The sequence below is a fragment of the Pelobates fuscus genome, chromosome 12 (genome assembly GCF_036172605.1).
Source record: "Pelobates fuscus isolate aPelFus1 chromosome 12, aPelFus1.pri, whole genome shotgun sequence".
Classification (NCBI taxonomy): Eukaryota; Metazoa; Chordata; class Amphibia; order Anura; family Pelobatidae; genus Pelobates; species Pelobates fuscus.
The window spans coordinates 45,938,208-45,957,863 of NC_086328.1; the positions used below are offsets into that span (position 1 = coordinate 45,938,208).

Below are 19,656 nucleotides of genomic sequence, written 5' to 3' on the forward strand. Positions count from 1 at the left end.
GAGTATAACAGCACCATACTGGCAGGCCTACATTGCACACTCTTGTCTAGTGTGCTCTCTCCTCTCTAGTCCTTTTCTTTTAATGTAACTCCTAACTCAACTCCATTTAATGTACGCAAGATGCTATTTGTTCATTGTAAATGTGAAGGGTTTCTAAAGAATAGCTTGTTACATACCCTCATGGTCCTTAGCAGGCTTATAAAATTCACACATCTTTCAAGACTAAAGTAACCATATGAAATTTAATAAAAATGACAACCACACCATAGATAAACAGTTTTCATAACAACAAACAAACTGATCTTTTGTCAGTTTAAGAAAATTAAGACAAATAAAGGGAAAAAATAAGCATCAAAACAACTTAAGCTTAATGAAGCAGTTGTGGTGTATAGATCATGCTCCTGCAGTCTAGCTGCTCAATTCTGTGCCATTTAGTTGTTGAATTACTTTTGGTTCTGTTCATGCAGCCCTAGCCACACATCCCCTAACTGTAACTTATACAGCCTCCAAAATAGTTTCTGATCATCTGATCATACAGAACAGTGAGTTTATTTTAGAAGTTCCTATTTCTTGTCCAGTTAAGTGACCTTTTATCACACACCAGGCTCCTGTAGGCTTCAGTCGTCAATTAAAGCAGGAGATTTTTTTGAACGTTAAATTTAAAGTTGTTCGCTTTTGGCCAATATCATATATTTTTAACACCATATGTTCATAAAGAGACCATCAAGGCAGCTTACAATACAAAGAGATAAATAGAAAGGCAGAAAATGCATACTTTGTAAATGAGAGCATCATATTCCAGACTATGGAAAATGAATATATATATGTATATATATAGGATATGTTATGAGTAATTGAGTTAGTAAGAAATTGTGATCTAGTGTTGCATGGGAAAATTACTTTCTTCTGAGCTAATAGAAAACGGTTCTAGCGTGACATTTAAATATTCCACAAAAAAAAAATCTTAAAATTATGGTATCCCCAGGGAGGAACCATTCAAATCCATTATAGAGACATAAGAAGGCTTCAGACTAGTAAAAAAAAAATCATTTGATTAGAAAGTAATATTCATGTTTTCAAGATTCTAGAGTTGACAAATAAATGATTCACTTTCCAAAACACAGATTTGTCAAAGGAGACATATACAATTGGATAGATCTTGATTTCCATATTCCTCATCTATGTACAAATCCTAGCTTTTCCACCACAGAGAAGCAGAGGTAAGGTAAAATCAAGAACACAAAAATCTGTTCCAGTTTAAAAAGGGGTCTGTTTCACTTACCTGCCTTGCCAGTAAAACCAATGTTAAAAAGAAGAGGGACAAATAAAAACAGGACATTGTCTGTAGATCTTTCAAGATTCCAGGTAAACTGAAATTAGACAAATTACATTTAATTAAATTATAGGAATTATTTACTGGAAACCAGTGTATTGATGAAATGTCAAAATGTAAATATAATATACAAATATGTTTAAAGCCTATTAAACTGGACTGATTCTGCTCATATCACATTACATAAAGTAGCCAGATTGTAACTGGGACACAAATAGTTGTAAATATTATAGTAGTATGGACAGCGGACATATCTCACAATTTCCACTCAGTTTGCAGGTTCTCTTTGGTGAGTCTGTTGTGGTCATATCTGTAGTACCTAATTTCATCTTGATGTGTTTAAGCATGCAAGGTAAGATTATACTTGAGAAATACCAATTTAAACAATCGATTCAGCTCTAAATGAACACTCCGCTGGGGAATTTAAATTGTTTAATAAATCACTATTTAGTAGATATATACCCTGAATGAAAACATGCATACATTAATGCATGTTGGCATCAGGGTTATATCTAAAGAAAGCTTGTTAAAGCTGCAGTTTTTCTAACTGGTGCATTTGCAAGCCCTCCCCTTTATTCCCCAGCACAGACTTTCAGTAATTTGTTAGCTTCCATTATTTCACGCTGTTTTTAATTCAGGATTTGTTGTCTCCTGCTCTGTTAATTGCCTGCTGGAGCCTACAACAGTCTCCTGTGTGTGTGATTAAAGTTCAATGAGCAGAGCAGGAGATAAGAACTTCTAAAAGCAACACAATGTGCTTTAAAAATTACACCTTTCTTTCATACAGGCTGCGTGAGTCACAATCAGGCGAGGTGTGGCTAGAGCTGTATAAACAGAGCGACAGAAAAGCAGAGAATTTAGCAGTCAGACTGCACAGCCATCAGGTATATGCACCAAAACCACTTCATTAAGCTAAATAGGTTTTGGTGCTTAGAGAATTCCTTTAACTTCAAAGGAAATTATAGTCAAAACGTTAACCCAAGGAAAACTTCCCCAGCACTAGATCAAATGCTGCCGAAGCTGGGAAGCTAACAATGCATTTAGTAATCAGTGAATGAACACTACTCCACAGTTTTAAAAGACTCCGGGGACATTATCTGATAAATGGTTGAACATAGTCTATGTGCATCATACCTGCCGTTTACATTTAAATTGCTCTTGAACAGGCTGGGATGTGTGTGAAAGATGATGATGTTGTAGACGATGAAAGCAACCGACAGGAGGATTATCTTTAGCTCAAAGCTCATCCGCAGGAACACAGAGCAAGCGATGAATGCCAAGATACAGCAGTAAATGTAATACTACAATGGAGGAAAAAGGAAACAACCAAAGTTTGAAACTAAATCTCATGTTCACACGCAGCAGAACCAACACCTTTTAAAATACTAAAATATAAAAAACATCTATAACTACAAGTAGTTAGTGACTGCTAATCTCCATAGCAAACCCCGGTTTACAGAATATTTGACCGTGATACTTACTGGGATACTCTGACACCCAGAGTCTGTATTCAGAAGGGTGTCATTACAGTTTAGGATTGTCTGATCAAGAGGCTGTAAAAAAAAGAATAAAAAACGAGAAGGGTAAATTAGGGCAAAAGTGACTGGTCACACAGGCTCCATGTAGCGAGAGAGGACTTTAGAATTAATTTAGATTAATAAATATATTACTCACCAGATTGATTATGGCAATTACCAACAGGACTCCTATAGTTAGCGTAGCGAGTGGGACTCTCAGCAAAGGATATGTCTCAACTTTCTCCATCACTGAACACAGAGCGCGTGAGATGGATGTATCACACAAATGCTGTCAGAAAAAAACATCATGCATTAGCCTGTATTCAGCAAACAGAAAAATGTTCTACATATATGAACAGTGGAGTTGTACACAAAGCTACTGGAGTGGACCATATATATATTTTTATTATATTATATTATAAATGAGAAAATATGGAATCCACTAGGATCCATCAGGGATACAGATCACCTAGCAGTATCCACTAGATCCTCTTTCAGAGAGTGAATTAGAATTATTGTGTGTTGTGAAATGTGAATTATAGAAGTTAGGAAAGGTGCAGTTATTGCCCCCATTTTAACATGAGCTAGCAACAGAGACCGTTCTTATGATTTTTGGATTTCTTTATTGCAAACGTGATGACACATACAGCATCCTAAAGCCTATATAGTTAAAAAAAAATTTTTTTTTTAAATAGCCCCTCCGAGATGTCAATTGGCAGCCAGAATGCTTATCCCCAGCTGCCTGACCTCTGTTATGTCTTGGTTCTCTGCTCCCCAATCTGTGGCTCTACCAGTTGGTGCACATTGCCAGTTCACTAAATAATGAGCCAGGCTAGGGGTAAACCCAGTATGGGATAAGAGTATTTTCCTGGTTTGGAGCGTTTCCTTGCAGATACAATAAACAGTTTAACAACTGAAACTTTAAAAGGTGAATAACAATTTTCATATTTTTTTCACTGACAGATAATGATGCAACAGTGGTTTGAGAAAATCCAGCAGTTACCAATACATATGTGAGTTTAAACAATGACTAATCTAGGTACTTAGTCATACAAGATAAATTGTTGGGTGAAAGGAACACTGCAAATTCTCTGTCATAAACGAACAGTTTTGCTGTGCAGGCTGCAGCCATAGGTTCTAAAAGAAGCTGGCACTTTGTGACCACTGATCTTTCAACATGATGTTGTGACAGAGCTCCTGTACTACAACCGAGTACTTCCGCCCAATCCACTTACTAGCCATTCGGGATGGGAGCCTGGGACGCATCAACCCCAGTAGCCATGACTTGACCGAGGTCTCTCTGGAGCTTTTCAACTGGACTAGGCTGTAGTTTTCCTTCCAGGCAGGTATCGTCCCCTGTGCCCATTCCGAGTCTTCGGACCTGTTGGCTGGCTGCAAGATCCCTCTAGCCCACGGATAAATCAAGAGAGCTAGGTCTGCAAGGCGCAAGTCTCTTTGTAAAGGCAATAAATATTGCATTGCAGGCAGAGGGGACAATACCCGCCTGGAAGAAGGACTGTAGCGGAATAGGCAGAGGGGACGATACCTGCCTGGAAGGAGAGCTGCAGTCCGGTTGGGTGGAAAAGCTCCACAGAGACACCAGTTAAGTCATGGCTAGGAAGGGGATTGGGATAGAATCTCTGCCAAAGTACAGTTGCTGCGTCATATTGATTATCCCAGAATAGGTTCCAGTCTTCAAATGGGGACAGGATAATTATCACCAGTCAAAAGTCCTTCTCATAAACTCCACTGATGGTTGAACTGGCCCTGGAACAAAGAATCAACCCTCCTACCCTGCTGCAACAATGTCTAGGACCCAACTGCAAAAGTCGGTCACTATATTCTAGATTTCTCCCCCAATCAATAAGCACAGAAAGGGTGCTAAATTAGCTTAAAATATGCAAAAATCCTGCTAATGTTAAGAAGCTCACTAGCTCTGCATGTGGCCTGCATTAAGCTCAAGCCTCATTCCCCAGTAACTTAGTATTCGCACTGAAGGCTTAGACCTTTAAGTGTTGTTGAAATAAAATTTACCACTTTGCTTATATACCACATTTCTTGCTCTTCTCACCATTTCCAAGTCGCTGGCTTTTTTTTTTTTTATCATGTTAATGTGTCTATGCATCTCATGGGAAGCACAAACAATGACACAATTACACAGTTACATATTCAGAAAGTATAGTAAACATTAGTTGTAGTTTATTACTATGGCCAAGAACAGATGCACATATTTTCATACAGTGTGATAAATTGATTTTTGGACAGTTATTTTCACTTTGACCTAACGTTTTATCGTACCTCTGAACTGTCCTGTACTCCTGCTATGCTAAGCTAACACGACCGCTCTGCACATCAATTTTAGATATACATAAATATCTCTGCAAAACTCACCAACCCAGCTGCTTTCACAGAAAAAAAAAACATTTGTTATATAATAATTATTGCCTTTGCTACAAATGAGCACTGATATGACTGCGTGTGTAAAAAAAATACAATTTAGAAGCATTTCTTTAGTTTCACAGAAATCGAAAAAAATAACAAAGCATTAGTCATTTTATTTGTTATAACTGCCTATTTCAAAACGTGTGGTCCTCTTATTTAGGAACGCTTAGATTACTAAAGGTATTAAAACAAAACCAGAAATTGTTTTACCAGACATTTTTAAAAGCTATCCAGATGCAGTAACACTGTGTCCTTGTATGACCTGCCTTTGGTGCGTTACACCTTCCTGCTTAACAATCATTTATTTCATCCTGTGGAATCATTTCACATTTTTCACTTGAAAAAGCTCCAAAAGTAGGAGCAAAATGCAGTTGCATGTGAGGTCAGCACAACAAAGTAAAAGCGGACATTATCACAGTCTAAGGGCACCAGATTCCAAGGGGGCATTCTCATTGTGCAAGATGAATGGTAAAAAGGGACTGTGCTGTGCATGTTTTGGTATTTTAGTTCGTAGAAGCACAATGACTATTTCAGTAATTTGAAGTGGTTATTGTGCTTGGAGTCTGTATGTACAGTGTTTTACTATAGAAAGCTGCACATACACAAATATTTCCCTTCTCTGCAAGAGGTGTAACTCCAGAGAATGACTAGATCTCTGTGTTCTGGTTGAAGTGACACTAAGTTAGTTCTGGGTTTAAAATATCTACTTCGTAAATACATTGCCTTATTTTTGAGGCAAAAAGGTGGTTACTTGTTGACATTATTTGTATATGTCGACCCAGAATCCCTTGCAGTAGTAATAACACTGCAAATGTGAAATTTGTGTGGTAAAAAAAAAAACCTAGCTCAACAAGCAGGAAGTACATCTAGTGGCTGTCTGACATGCCACTAGAGCTAGTCTTAGTCCTGCAATGTAATTATTGCAGTTTCGTAAAAATTAGCTGAAGTGGTCTGGATGCCTATAGTGTCCCTTTAATTCAAAGTGAGTTTCAAACTAAAGGTCAAAATAGTCATACTGGAAAAATGTCAGCTATGCTTCCAGTCTGTTTTTATTTCAATTCACCCTGAATTCTCACTATAATCCTGTGTATATATATATATATATATATATATATATATATATATATATATATATATATATATATATATATATATATATATATATATATAAAAATATAAATATATATACACACACTCTGTGTTGTGGCGTAAATACATACAGTCTTGCGTTAACCATAATGATGTGGCCCCGACCACTAATGGTCTGGTGTTCTGCATGCCCCCCCCACAATCTTCACATACATGCTTGGTGTGCCACTATATGGTATTGTGTTTTGTTTTTTTAGATTTATATATTTTTCCGCTCTGTACTTACCACACACTTATCTGCATAGCACATGAGAACAATAAAGAACATCAGCAATGAAACCACTCCAAAAGAGACGCCCAATTTTAAGCTCCTGAAAACGGGATTAAAGGAAAATGCCTGGATGAGACAGGATTAAACAATAAATGCCAGAGTGTGTTAAAGGGACACTACCACCAAAAAGTTAAAATATATTTTTTATTTTAACATTAAAACAATTCTAATCTGTAAAACATTTTATCACTTTATATTTACTTTTTTTGGAATATTTGTATGTAGTATGTTTCCATCTCTTCACTACAGTACATGTTTGCACCACCCTTGATAGTGTTGTTCAACTTCGAGTCAACTAAAAGAGGTGTGGCCAATTTCCAATTAGCATAGAGCAGAGGTGCTTAAAAGGTAGCTCCCCAGATGTTGTAGAACTAAAACTTCCATGATGCTTTGCATGTCTTTAGAATGACAAAGCATCATGGAAGCTGTTGTTTTTACAACATCTTTGGATCTACATTTTGGGCATCCCTGGCGTAGAGGTTGAGTAGGGCCACTCTTCAGTAATATTCATTACAGCTATATTAGCTACAATGGGTAGCTTTTCATATCTCGTATTGATGCTGCAAAATCTGCCTGTTGCTTTAACTCTAGACAACAGAAAACAGAGCTTCACAACAGAAATTCACAGATTGCTTGCATATCACGGTTAATGGTCTATAAAGTTCAAAATGAAAATGCTGGTAGTGTCACTTTAACCCCTTAAGGACCAAACTTCTGGAATAAAAGGGAATCATGACGTGTCAGACACGTCATGTGTCCTTAAGGGGTTAAAGTGACAATAACAACCAAATATTCAAAAATGTCCTATTCTATATATACCAAGTTATCTTTTTATGCAAAAAGTATGCCATGATAGAGTTTAAGAGCAATTAGTTGCTTCTATCTTGTCCCAAAAGGCAACATGAGCCCTGTAAATCAATCTGTAAAACTTGGAAATTTAAAATCTTATTTGTTCCAAAAATGACTCAAAAATCTGGTAAAGTTCTACATGGGGCATATTGCTGGACTGAGGGGCAGCATATTAAAGGACCACTATAGGCACCGAGACCACTTCAGCTCAATGAAGTGGTCTGGGTGCCAGGTCCATCTAGGGTTAACCCTTTCTTCTATAAACATAGAAGTTTCAGAGAAACTGCTATGTTTACCTATGGGTTAATCCAGCCTCTAGTGGCTGTCTCATTGACAGCCACTAGAGGCGCTTCCGCGCTTCTCACTGTGATTTTCACAGCAAGAAGACGCCGGAATCTATAGGAAAGCATTGAGAATGCTTTCCTATGGACTGGCTGAATGCGCGCGCGAATCTTGCCGCGCATGCGCATTCAGCCGATGACGGAAGAAGAGGGAGGGAGCCCGGTGGGGGGAAAAAGGTAAGGGATTAACCCCTTCCTCCCCCCTCAGCACCACGGGTGTGGGACCCTGAGGGTGAGGGCACCCTCAGGGCACTATAGTGCTAGGAAAACGAGTATGTTTTCCTGGCACTATAGTGGTCCTTTAATGTGAGTTTTTAACAGTAGTGGGACACACAATCTGTAATTTCCCATAAAGCTATATTTGGCAGAGGTTGGTGATAAGATTGGCAAATGACAAGTCAGTGAAGAGCCTACTATCTACAAATATATACTTTCGTTTTAGAAACTGCTATTAAAATGATAGTCTCAACAGACCGAATTTAGTTTTAATATCATATTTCACTCCATGCAATATGTATCCTATAAAATCATATAAATATTGTTAAAATGCTAAATATTTTTAGAATTTCAATTATCAGGACTAATAAGGGAATCCATTTTGAGTTGTTATTTTTAGTTGCACATGTTGTGCACAAATTATATGCAAACCTATGAAAAAAATGTGTTACAGTTTTAACATTTTTAAAATATTTTAATGATGCTTAATGTTGTGCTATGCATAAGTATGTGGTATCAAATGACAGCCCTATCTGTCCCATAAACCCTAAACAATTCTATATTGTATGTATAAATTCACTTTTAGCGAAAGTGTTAAATCAAAAATGAACACAAACCAAAAGTGCCAAACAAAAAGCCTCGGTCCTAAGCACATGGAACAACAGAAAAGCTTCAGTCACAAGGGTATAATAACCATTTGTGGTGTGTACAGTGGAGTCCAGCAACTGACCTGGGCATCACCAGAATTTGGATCAGAAATATACAAAGGAAGACCAGAGCTGCACACAGGAAGTAGTTGCGGATCTTTGGAATTCTGATCGTGCGGTACTGTAAAACAAAGTTTTGATTATAAAAATACAGCTTCATAGTGGGAAAAGAGGAGAATAGGATCCAAGAAAATTGGACACAATAATTATAAATGTGATATATTACTGACCCATACACATACAGCGTTCCTGAACTGTATTATTCCGGGTTCCAATGTAATTTGCTTTCATAGCACTATTGGCATTTGATATTGTAACAGTTATTACGACACCAAAACATTCACAGATATCCCAGATACACATTGTACAGCAATGGCTATGCTTCAAAATAATTCAAAAGGAAAATACAATATGTTATCATACAATTCTTACTGTATAATTATTTTTTCAAAGCCTCACGGAAAACTTACAGGATTAAAATATTACCTTTAGATTGATAAACTACCATTTGTAGATTTTATTTGTACCATATCTTATTTGGTCTGTTTTTGGCTAATTAAGACATTTCTTTCATCTCCCCCAGACATTAATAGTACTTATCTGTTTTTAACCTGCTTTCTTTAACCATTGTCTCCATCAATTCCAGCATTCTCAGCCCACAGCCTATTTCCAATCTTTCATATTATCATTTCCATTTTACCCCAATTCTACCACGTTTTCTCCTCCTCCACCTGTATCATCATCTCCTTTCTACCTCTCCTCTAGCTATGTCTTCTTACTTTTTTCTCCACTTTATTTCAGTCCACCTTTTTCCCCATAGGAGCCCTGTCACATGGGGCCCAGGAGGTGGCCATCTGGCCACCTTAGGGCACCCCCCGATGCTGTCCTTCAATTTGGCAAAGCAAGCACTTACTTACCTTGATGGTGCTGGGAATATGTCTTAATTCTGGCCCGGGCATACTAAACTGCGCAGTGGTGGTGTGTGAAGCTACCCCACACTGGACCCCAGGGAGGTAAGGAGGCTGAATTTGCCTCAAAAAAATAAAATTGTGTGAGTCTGTGAGTGTGTCTGTCAGTGAGTGAGTATGTGTGTCACTGAGTGTGTGTGTGTGTCTGTCAGTGACGGAGTATGTGTCTGACAGTGAGTGTGTGTGTGTGCTTGTCTGTCAGTGTGTGTGCTCGTCTGTGCTAGTCTTATAAATTAATTTCACCAAATGCATTAAATACATAATTTATCACAGCGATAAATTATGTATTCAATGTACAATGTATGTATTGGGCAGGATATGGATATAGATGCATGTCTTAGGCAGTATGTGTGTATGGATGCATGTATTAGACAGTATGTGTGTTTATGGATGCATGCTTATGGATGTATGTGTGTATGGATGTACACATGAAGTAGTATGTGTGTATTAGGCAGACCTAGCTGAAAACTATATGGCAAAACTTCGGCCAAAATAGCTGATCTGAAGAATTCAGTTTGGCTATTTTTGCTTAAACTTTGCAATTTGGTTTTCAACGCACTGCAATTCAGAGTTTAGTGAATAAACCTCTGTGAGATTGTAGTTGCATTCATGAGAGGGCGGCAAAATTGATCTTTGCCTAGGGCAGCAGAAATCCTTGCACCGGCCCTGCTGACAGCCAGGAAGGTGTAACACGTTTTTGTTTTTTTATATATAACAAGTGACAATTTTTATTGGAATTTATTATAAATTGAGAACTATTGTAAAATGAAAACAGCTGAAGTGCTGGAGTGACTGTTTGGAGTCTTTATAGTGACCCTTTAACGAAAATTCACAAGGAACCAGGGCTGGCGCGTCCATAAGGCGGCACAGGCGGCCGCCTTAGGGCGCACCGGCTCTGGGGGCGCAAAATTCCAGGGACCGGCAGGAGGGAAGTGCTCCCTCCTGCCTGGTCACCTCCTGGATCCCCGGAGCGGCGCTGAAGTTCATTAGGAGGCGGCGAGGGAGCTCTATGATCTCTCTGACCGGCTCCCTTGCGCGCCTTTTGCTGATGCCGCGGGAGCCGGAATATGACGTCATATTCCGGCTCCCGCGGCATCAGAAAACAGCCTGTGAGGGAGCCGGTCAGAGAGATCAGAGAGCTCCCTCGCCGCCTCCTAATGAACTTCAGCCGCACGCCTCCCAGCAGCCCCACTGGACCACCAATGAAAGACCCACGCCAGCACTCCAGGTAGGGAGGCTGGGTGGGAAATTTAAATTTAATTTAGATAATTAATTACTGTGTGTGTATGTGTGTGTGTGTATGTGAGTGTGAGTGTGTATGTCAGTGTGTGTGTGTCTGTCAGTGTGTGTGTGTTCGAGTATGTGTCTGTGAGTTTGTGTGTGTATGTCAGTGTGTGTGAGTGAGTGTGTCTGTCAGTGAGTGTGTGAGTGAGTGTGTCTGTCAGTGAGTGTGTGTGTGTGTGTGTCTGTCAGTGAGTGTGTGTGTGTCTGTCAGTGAGTGTGTGTGTGTGTGTCTGTCAGTGAGTGTGTGTGTGTCTGTCAGTGAGTGTGTGTGTGTCTGTCAGTGAGTGTGTGTGTGTCTGTCAGTGAGTGTGTGTGTGTCTGTCAGTGAGTGTGTGTGTGTCTGTCAGTGAGTGTGTGTGTGTGTCTGTCAGTGTGTGTGTGTGTGTGTCTGTCAGTGTGTGTGTGCATGTGAGTATGTGTGTCTGTCAGTGTGTGTGTGTTCGAGTATGTGTCTGTGAGTTTGTGTGTGTGTGTGTGTGTGTGTGTGAGTATGTATTTTTCTGTAAGCCTGTCTGTATGTATGTATCTGTATGACGGTATGCCTCTGTATGTATGTATGTGTCTGTATGTCTTGTACGTATGTTTCTGTATGTCTCTGTATGCATGTATGTAACTGGATGTATGTTTGTCTCTGAATGTCTGTATATATGTCTCTGTATGCATGTATGTAACTGTATGCCTTTATGTCTCTGTATGTACGTATGTGTGTGTCTCTGTATGCCTGTATGTCTTTGTATGCATGTTTCTGTATGACGGTATGCCTCTGTATATGTCTGTATGACGGTATGCCTCTGTATGTATGTATGTGTCTGCATGCCTGTATGTCTCTGTATGTATGTTTCTTTATGCCTGTATGTCTGTATGTATGTGCCTGAATGTCTTTGTATGTATGTTTCTGTATGCCTGTCTGTATGTATGTGTCTGTATGACGGTATGCCTCTGTATGCATGTATGTCTTTATATGCCTGCATGTCTCTGTATGCATGTATATCTCTGCTTGTATGTCTCTGACTGTATGTGTCTGTATGTCTCTGTATGATTATTTCTGTCTTTGTATGACAGTGTACCTGTATGACTTTGACTGTGTGACTGAAAAATGATGCCTGTGTGCCTGTGGCTTGGGAGGAAAGACACACAGGTGAAGATGCATTTTTTTTTTTTTAATGAGGGTTGGGGGCGCCAAAATGCATCTTCGCCTGTGTAACTAAAAATCCTAGCACCGGCCCTGCAAGGAACAAAGGGATTCTAGAAGTATTCTTGGGAGTCACATAAACAGATGCATGTGCATGACCGATTGGAACTGGCCCTGAGATGTATAAGAATATTTTGAAGTTAGTTTGTGGAAATATACAAAATTAGTAATGAGCATTGCTTTCATGTTAGGTCTTTTGTCATGAGATAGTTTGGTGTATTTTCTACCTCTTTTTCCAATCCATCAGCAGTAAAAAAGAGCAGGAACACATAAAAGTCATCAGATTTCCCAAACCACGGTCTAAACAGTGAAAAAAAGGAAAAGATAATGTTACTACAAAACCTCACTATACCCAGTAACATTAAAATACTATAATATATATTAAACCATAACTCAAAAAATTATAAATTGAAATGTGGAGAGGTGTTTAAGCTTTTATTTTATTATTGAGAAAGCATATCTGGGGTTTTGCTGACCTTTCCTCACCGTTACATAAAACACAGTTAATGTAATTTCAGTCATTCAGAACAACATCCATGTTGTATATGCACAAATAATATTGTATGCATGATTGCTGCACTATCATCAAACTGTAATGTGACTTTAAGAGTCATTGCACTAACAGTCATTAAACACAATGTGGTTTGAGCTTGAGAGAGAGAGAGAGGATCTGGGCACCAACCAAGTTTTTCTATGTAAATTAACCCTTTTTTTTTTTTTTTTTTTTTTTTTTAAAGGCAAACAAGTGGATAGGACTCTACAGTCAACACTCAGGGAAACAAAGTTGCATTGAATTGGCAAATGATGAAGTTACTCAAACTCACTTGGCAGAACTGAGCCCATCAATGGTGTCCATCATTCGCTCATGAAGTTCTTCTTCTTGATTCTTTTTCTGAGAGCTATTCCTGTTGACAGAATGTTGGCATGTTACTAAAGATACCAGACAGTCAAAATTAATCATATAAAAGCAGGGGGGGGAGGGGAATCTGTCTTCTGCAACTAAACATGCATGCCTTTCTAAAATGCGCTTTATTGTATATCTATGTAGATATACATATAGTTTTATATCTCATTTTAAAGTAGCACCATTGTCTAGTCAGATTACGACTTATAGTATTATCTAGAGATGTAATTGCCAACCCAGTTCTCCAAGCACACCGACAGGCCAGAATGTCGCCATTTCTCCAATACTCTTCCAATCAGGGTACTGACAAATCCTGGCCTGTTTCCCTTGAGGAGAGTTCCCTTGACAAGAATTGGTCTAGAGCGGTGGTTCCCAAAGCAGTTCTCATGTCCCCTCTACCAGTCCAGGATTTATGGATTACCAAAGCCTCTTATTTTTGACAAGCTCTCTCATAGTTCTTTGTGAGAGACTCTGTTCATTGGCTGTATACTTTTGCATTGTGAGTGCATACACAATGTGCCCGTGATGTACAGATCCCCACTACCTTTTATTGATAACACTATGAAAGAACTTGTGCTCCAGCTGAACATATTTGCAGCCACAACTAGTTTCCATAAAAAGTGATTAATTGCACCTTTTATTGAGAATTAATCAAACTACTGCGGAGTTCTGATTGAGGAATTTTGCATAGGTTTGTGGAATGTGTCAAATATACTCAGCTCTCCATCTGAGAATAATAAGAGGTCCAGAATTGACTGCAAAGTACCAGGTCTCTTCATTTTTGGGATTGGCATAAATTACAGGAGCCTCAAAGGTCTTGTTTGCTTTAAAAATGTGTGTCAAGCCTGAATTGTCCCTTTAATAGACGTTACCATTACCCAGCTCAATAGTTTACATTTTAATCAACCTAAGATGGACTAAAGCTTACTCTGCAAAGAGACGTATAAATAGCGCAAGCTATAAATCAAAATGTTTTGATGATCGGTTTCCCACTTACCGGTCTGTGTTAGCTAGACGTCCGACACCCTGGAGTGGTATTTCCTGGAAAACACAGAGAATATTAAAAGTATAGATTTAATTTTATGATGTGTAAAAATGTAAAATGCAATTATTTCCAAAAATGGCCATCTATGTGTACGTTACTGTAATACCTTTGAATGTAAATTAAATGTAACAAGCTTTTCAGATTAGTTCATTAGAATGACACAGTACACAGAAATATGTTTTTTGAAACAAGCATTCCTCTTCTTACGCTACTGTTCACAGAAGACTTGTTTGCACGGTCTCATTAACGACGAAAAATGACACTTTAGTTTTAGGGGTGTGAGTGGGGACGTGGTCAGGAGTTCTGAGAATTTTTTCTGTGGCTCCCTAATAATAATTCATGCACCTAAAATGTAATTTGGTACAAAAGCAATTTATCTTATTTACAGAGATATCTTATAACTGTAAGCCTGAATATAATGTTGGGGGTATGAGACTGTGGATGGGATCAGTATATGTAAATAGTACGAGTTCCCTCTGTAAAGACACAACTGAGCAAAGATTTGGGTGTGATAACCGACCATAGGGCCAGCTATGTCTATCCAGAATTACTTTACATTCTTTTTGGCTTCTATTTGTATCGTTTAACAGAGAAAAAGAAAGTAATCCACCAATAATATTCTGTAAAAAAACTTTGTGCATTTTTGCAAATATTTTCCATAAGAATGAGAGAGGGTTTTGTACACTTTCTGCTAGGGAAAATAGAAATCTAATCCAAAACTACAAGGCTGCCAAACACAAGCCGTCGGTCCTCAGCGCTTTATGAAATCCCACAAGAAGGAAGAAATCTGTACAAGTTGCAGAAAAGAGAACATATAATTCTGTTACCTCTCAAGATATAGCTGCTGGCAAGCCAGGTGACTTCTTATTCCAAAGCAAGTGCCAGCGCTACCTAATGACAAATCCAGTCTGCTGCTAACACTCATCCCAGGAGGAAAGACCACACAAATCATTTAGACCTAGTCTACATTCTTCCTATAGCTGCTTAAACAGGTTGTGTAAAAAAAAGTTAATAGGAGAAAAGAGATATACACTCTATGGCAGGGACCCAAATATCCACTATGCACTGAGTGCGCCATGGATCCCACGGCACTTGGTGTTATACGAAAGCATCAGATTATTGCAACAGGAGCTGCATAGAGATCACATAAAGGTTCCTCTCTACATTGAGTAAAAAAGTCAAGTAGTTACAGCAAAATTAAAGGGACACCGCAGACCCCTAAATCACTTTAGCTTGTTGAAATGCTTTATCTGTGAATAGTGTGCCCTATATTCTCATTTTACAAAAAGTGCAGATTTCAATAGAAATTGGCACTTGTATAAATTAATCTTGTAACACACCATGGATTTCAAGGAAGCAACAAGTCCTGCTGTTCCTGGTTGTTTAGCTTAGTGGAGCTAAACTCAAGAGATCGTCAGCTGCCCACAGCACCTGCCTTGCAATGACTCCTTCTCCGGCCCAGGCTTCCTGTGGCTGTCTAATCACGGACTTCCCAATGCAGCTCATTAAGAAAAGGGAGGGCTTGAAAAAGCAGGAGACAAGAGAACTGTAGCTTTTGCAAACTGTTTTTAGATATTCCCCCAAATGAAAAGGAATAGCCGGCTTATGCAGTGCCTGACTGAACTATCAAGCATTCCCCCTCATGCCTGTATAAAAGTTAGTAGAAGTTATTAAATAAAAAATACTTAGATCATATATGAATGTATATATATATGATCTAAATACTTTTATATACACATACATTATCATTAATAAAAGTGTATTTTAATATTATTATATATATATATATATTAATATTACAATACACTTAGAATGATGTTAATATCTATATCTAAAAGCAAATCTACAAATAAACTGAAAAAATGAAAAAAATTAATAAAAAAATAAAAATAAATTTATAAAAAATTATATACCAGTTTTAATTTGTTCTAACTGTATTTGATATTAATATACATATATATTAAATTTGAAATTTAACAATCTAAGGGTCCTGCCCAACAACCCAGGCAGAAAGTCCAGAGAATTTGGCTCGCAAGACCTATATTTAACCCTGTAACTTTCCAGGACACCATAAAACCTGTACATGGGGGGTACTGTTATACTCGGGAGACTTCGCTGAACACAAATATTAGTGTTTAAAAACAGTAAAACATTTTTAAATCAATTTTTTTTTTTTTTTTTTACACACTACTCTTAGGGTTTTCACCTGGGTGGTATTTTAGGCTGCCTGGAAGGGGCCGATATTGCAGTCATACTGGCAATACAAATGCTGGTATTTTTCTCAGTATAAAGAGAAATTACAATGCAATACCAGCACTGGTCAGTGTGTTGAGAGAGGCAGGGATAGGAAGTTTCAGCATATCCCTCTCTATTCACTGATCCACAGGGGAGCAGCTACAGAGAGTCCATACAGCAACTCGCAGCCTGCAGAGACAGCCTACCGATCAGGGAAGTGAGGGATGGAGGGAAAAGGCTGCAAGGAGATATATGAGGGACACTGAGACACTAAGGGACATTCAGAGGCATTAGAACACAGACACTTGAGAACACTGGGAGATATGGGGACACTGAGACACTAAGTGACATTGAGTGACATTGGGAGACATTATGACACAGACACTTGGGACACTGAGACATGAGGGACACAGTGTCTCCATGTCTCCCAGCCAGTGTCCCTAGTGTCTCAGTGTCCCCATGTCTTCAAGCGTCCCCTAGTCTCCCAGTGTCCCTAGTGTCTCACTGTCCTCATGTGTTCCTGGTGTCTCAGTGTCCCCATGTCTCCTAGTGTCTCTATGTCCCCATGTCTCTCAGTTCCCTCAAGTGTCTCAATGTCCCCAAGCCAGTGTCCCTAGTGTCTGCCTCCCTGGTGTCTGTGTCCTCATGTCTTCAAGGGTCCCATATTTTCTTAGTGTCCCCTAGTGTCCCCTAGTCTCAATGTCCCCATTTATCTGTGTCCCCAGGACTCTCAATGTCCCCTGTCTCAGTGTCCCAATGCCTCACAGTGTACCAATCTCTCTCAGTGTTCCTAGTGTCCTAGTGTCATTGGGACCCTGGGAGACATGGGGACATAGACACTAGGGGACACAGAGACATGGGAATACTGGGGGACACTGGGAGACATGTGGACATAGGTGACATGGAGACACAAGAGCACACTGGGAGACATGGGGTATTGAGACATTGTCATACATAGGGTCCCTGCGAGACCTGGGGCACGACACTGGGACATGGGGACACTGGGAGATAGGGGACACTTGGAGACATGGGGCACTGTGATACATAGAGTCACTGTGAGACTAGGAGAAACTGGGCAACATGGGGACACTGGGAGACTAGGGGACACTGATACATATGGACACTGAGACAGTGGGAGACTTGAGACACTGGGGGCAATCCATCTATACAGCAGAATCAAACTAAGTAGTTTTTTTTGGTGATTTTACAGCATTTTCTCTTATGTCACTCCTTGTGATTTACATCAATAGATTATGCACATTAGTAAGGCCGGTATGTTTTTCCAAGAAAGGTGGCAACCCTAACTACTTTTCACATACGCTTGTTGAAGTATTGAAACTTAAGAGGGATGTATGGGAACAAAACTTGTGTGGACTGGCTGACAATGAAATTAGTTAAGGTATTGCTGACTTTGGTCTCTCTTACACTGTGGCATGTTCCCATCCTTCTAAACTCACTACATACACCTTTCTCTGTCCCAGACTATATATCAGGAGCTTCTGCCTGCTAGTAAGAAGGTAAGAAGACAAGTGGACCAGCGAGTGCTAGGGGACAGCCCTTAGAAAGCGTTGAGCGAGTGCATCATTAGACTCATTTATGCCAATTTTAGGGTGCTGTCTGCATAGTATGCCCTTAGTTGGCTAGCTTGCATGATTGGCAGGCAGCCTGACATGCATTCATGCCAGGCTGGCCTTTCAATTCTTTGGGCAGACATTCCCCCTTTTTGGGCATGTTCGCCCCTTTTGGCAGGTCACGTGATTCGCATCAGTGGCACACCATTTTACCCCGCCCATTGACTTGCTGCTTCACTGGACACTGCTGCTAGGGGTTATGGATTTACTTGAAAGATGAAAACATAAATTCGAGTGAGATTAGCCTAGGGCAGTGATGGCGAACCTTTTTGAGCCCGAGTGCCCAAACCGCAATACATGCCAACTTTTTTTTCCTTAAAGTGCCAACACGGCAATTGCTTGTGTGTGTGGGGGGGTGCGTGTGTGTGTGTGTGGGGGGGGGGTGCGTGCGTGTGTGTGTGTGGGGGGGGGGTGCGTGTGTGGGGGGGGGTGCGTGTGTGGGGGGTGTGCTTGTGTGTGGGGGGGTGTGCTTGTGTGTGGGTGTGCGTGCGTGTGGGGGGGTGCGTGTGGGGGGGTGCGTGTGGGGGGGTGCGTGTTGTATGTGTAAATGAGGGGTGCTGTGTGTGTGTATGAGGGGTGCTGTGTGTGTGTGTGTGGGGGGGGGGCTACTGTGTGTGTGGGGGGGTGCTGTGTGTGTGGTGGGTGCTGTGTGTGTGAGGGGGTAGCTGTGTGTGTGGGGGGGTGCAGTGTGTGTGTGGGGGGGTGCAGTGTGTGTGTGGGGGGGTGCAGTGTGTGTGTGGGGGGTGCAGTGTGTGTGTGGGGGGGTGCAGTGTGTGTGTGGGGGGGTGCAGTGTGTGTGTGTGTGGGGGGTGGTGCTGTGTGTGTGTGGGGTGATGCTGTGTGTGTGTGTGGGGGTGCTGTGCGTGTGTGGGGGGGTGCTGGGTGTGTGTGTGGGGGGGTGCTGGGTGTGTGTGTGGGGGGGTGCTGGGTGTGAGTGGGGGGGTGCTGGGTGTGTGTTTGGGGGGGTGCTGTGTGTGTGTGTGTGTCTTTGTGTGGGACGGGTGCTGTGCTGTGTGTGAGAGGGGTGCTGTGCTGTGGGGGGTACTGTGTGGGGGATAGGGATACTGTGTGTGGGGGGTAGGGGTGCTTTGGGGGGTAGGGGTGCTGTGTGGGGGGGTAGGGATGCTGTGTGTGGGTAGGGGTATTGTGTGTGGGGGTAGGGGTGCTGTGTGTGGGGGGGTAGGGGTGCTGTGTGTGGGGGGGTAGGGGTACTGTGTGGGGGGGTAGGGGTACTGTGTGTGGGGGGGTAGGGGTACTGCTGGGGGGTAGGGGTGCTTCAGGGGGGTAGGAGTGCTGCTGGGGGGGTAGGGTGCTGCTGGGGGGTGGGGTGGTGCTGTGTAGGGGTGGTGCTGTGGTGGGTAGGGGTGGTGCTGGGGGGGTAGGGTGCTGCTGGGGGGTGGGGTGGTGGTGGGTAGGGGTGGTGCTGGGGGGGTAGGGTGCTGTGGTGGGTAGGGGTGGTGCTGTGGTGGGTAGGGGTGGTGCTGGGGGGGTAGGGTGCTGTGGTGGGTATGGGTGGTGCTGTGGTGGGTAGGGGTGGTGCTGGGGGGGTGGGGTGGTGCTGTGGTGGGTAGG

General features: G+C 41.0%; 1 protein-coding gene across 1 annotated transcript in view; it reads right to left on the reverse strand.

Moving 5' to 3' along the window:
• ADCY7 (adenylate cyclase 7) overlaps window positions 1–19,656 on the reverse strand; it is a 135,580-nt gene that overhangs the window by 19,086 nt on the left and 96,838 nt on the right. The window contains exons 11-19 of the mRNA XM_063437271.1: window positions 14,171–14,214; window positions 13,094–13,174; window positions 12,497–12,569; window positions 8,849–8,946; window positions 6,668–6,752; window positions 3,008–3,139; window positions 2,815–2,886; window positions 2,468–2,634; window positions 1,283–1,370 (exon numbers count right to left, since the gene is read on the reverse strand). Coding sequence (XP_063293341.1) covers window positions 1,283–1,370; window positions 2,468–2,634; window positions 2,815–2,886; window positions 3,008–3,139; window positions 6,668–6,752; window positions 8,849–8,946; window positions 12,497–12,569; window positions 13,094–13,174; window positions 14,171–14,214 — 840 coding nt within the window. The remainder of the gene's footprint in view (window positions 1–1,282; window positions 1,371–2,467; window positions 2,635–2,814; window positions 2,887–3,007; window positions 3,140–6,667; window positions 6,753–8,848; window positions 8,947–12,496; window positions 12,570–13,093; window positions 13,175–14,170; window positions 14,215–19,656) is intronic.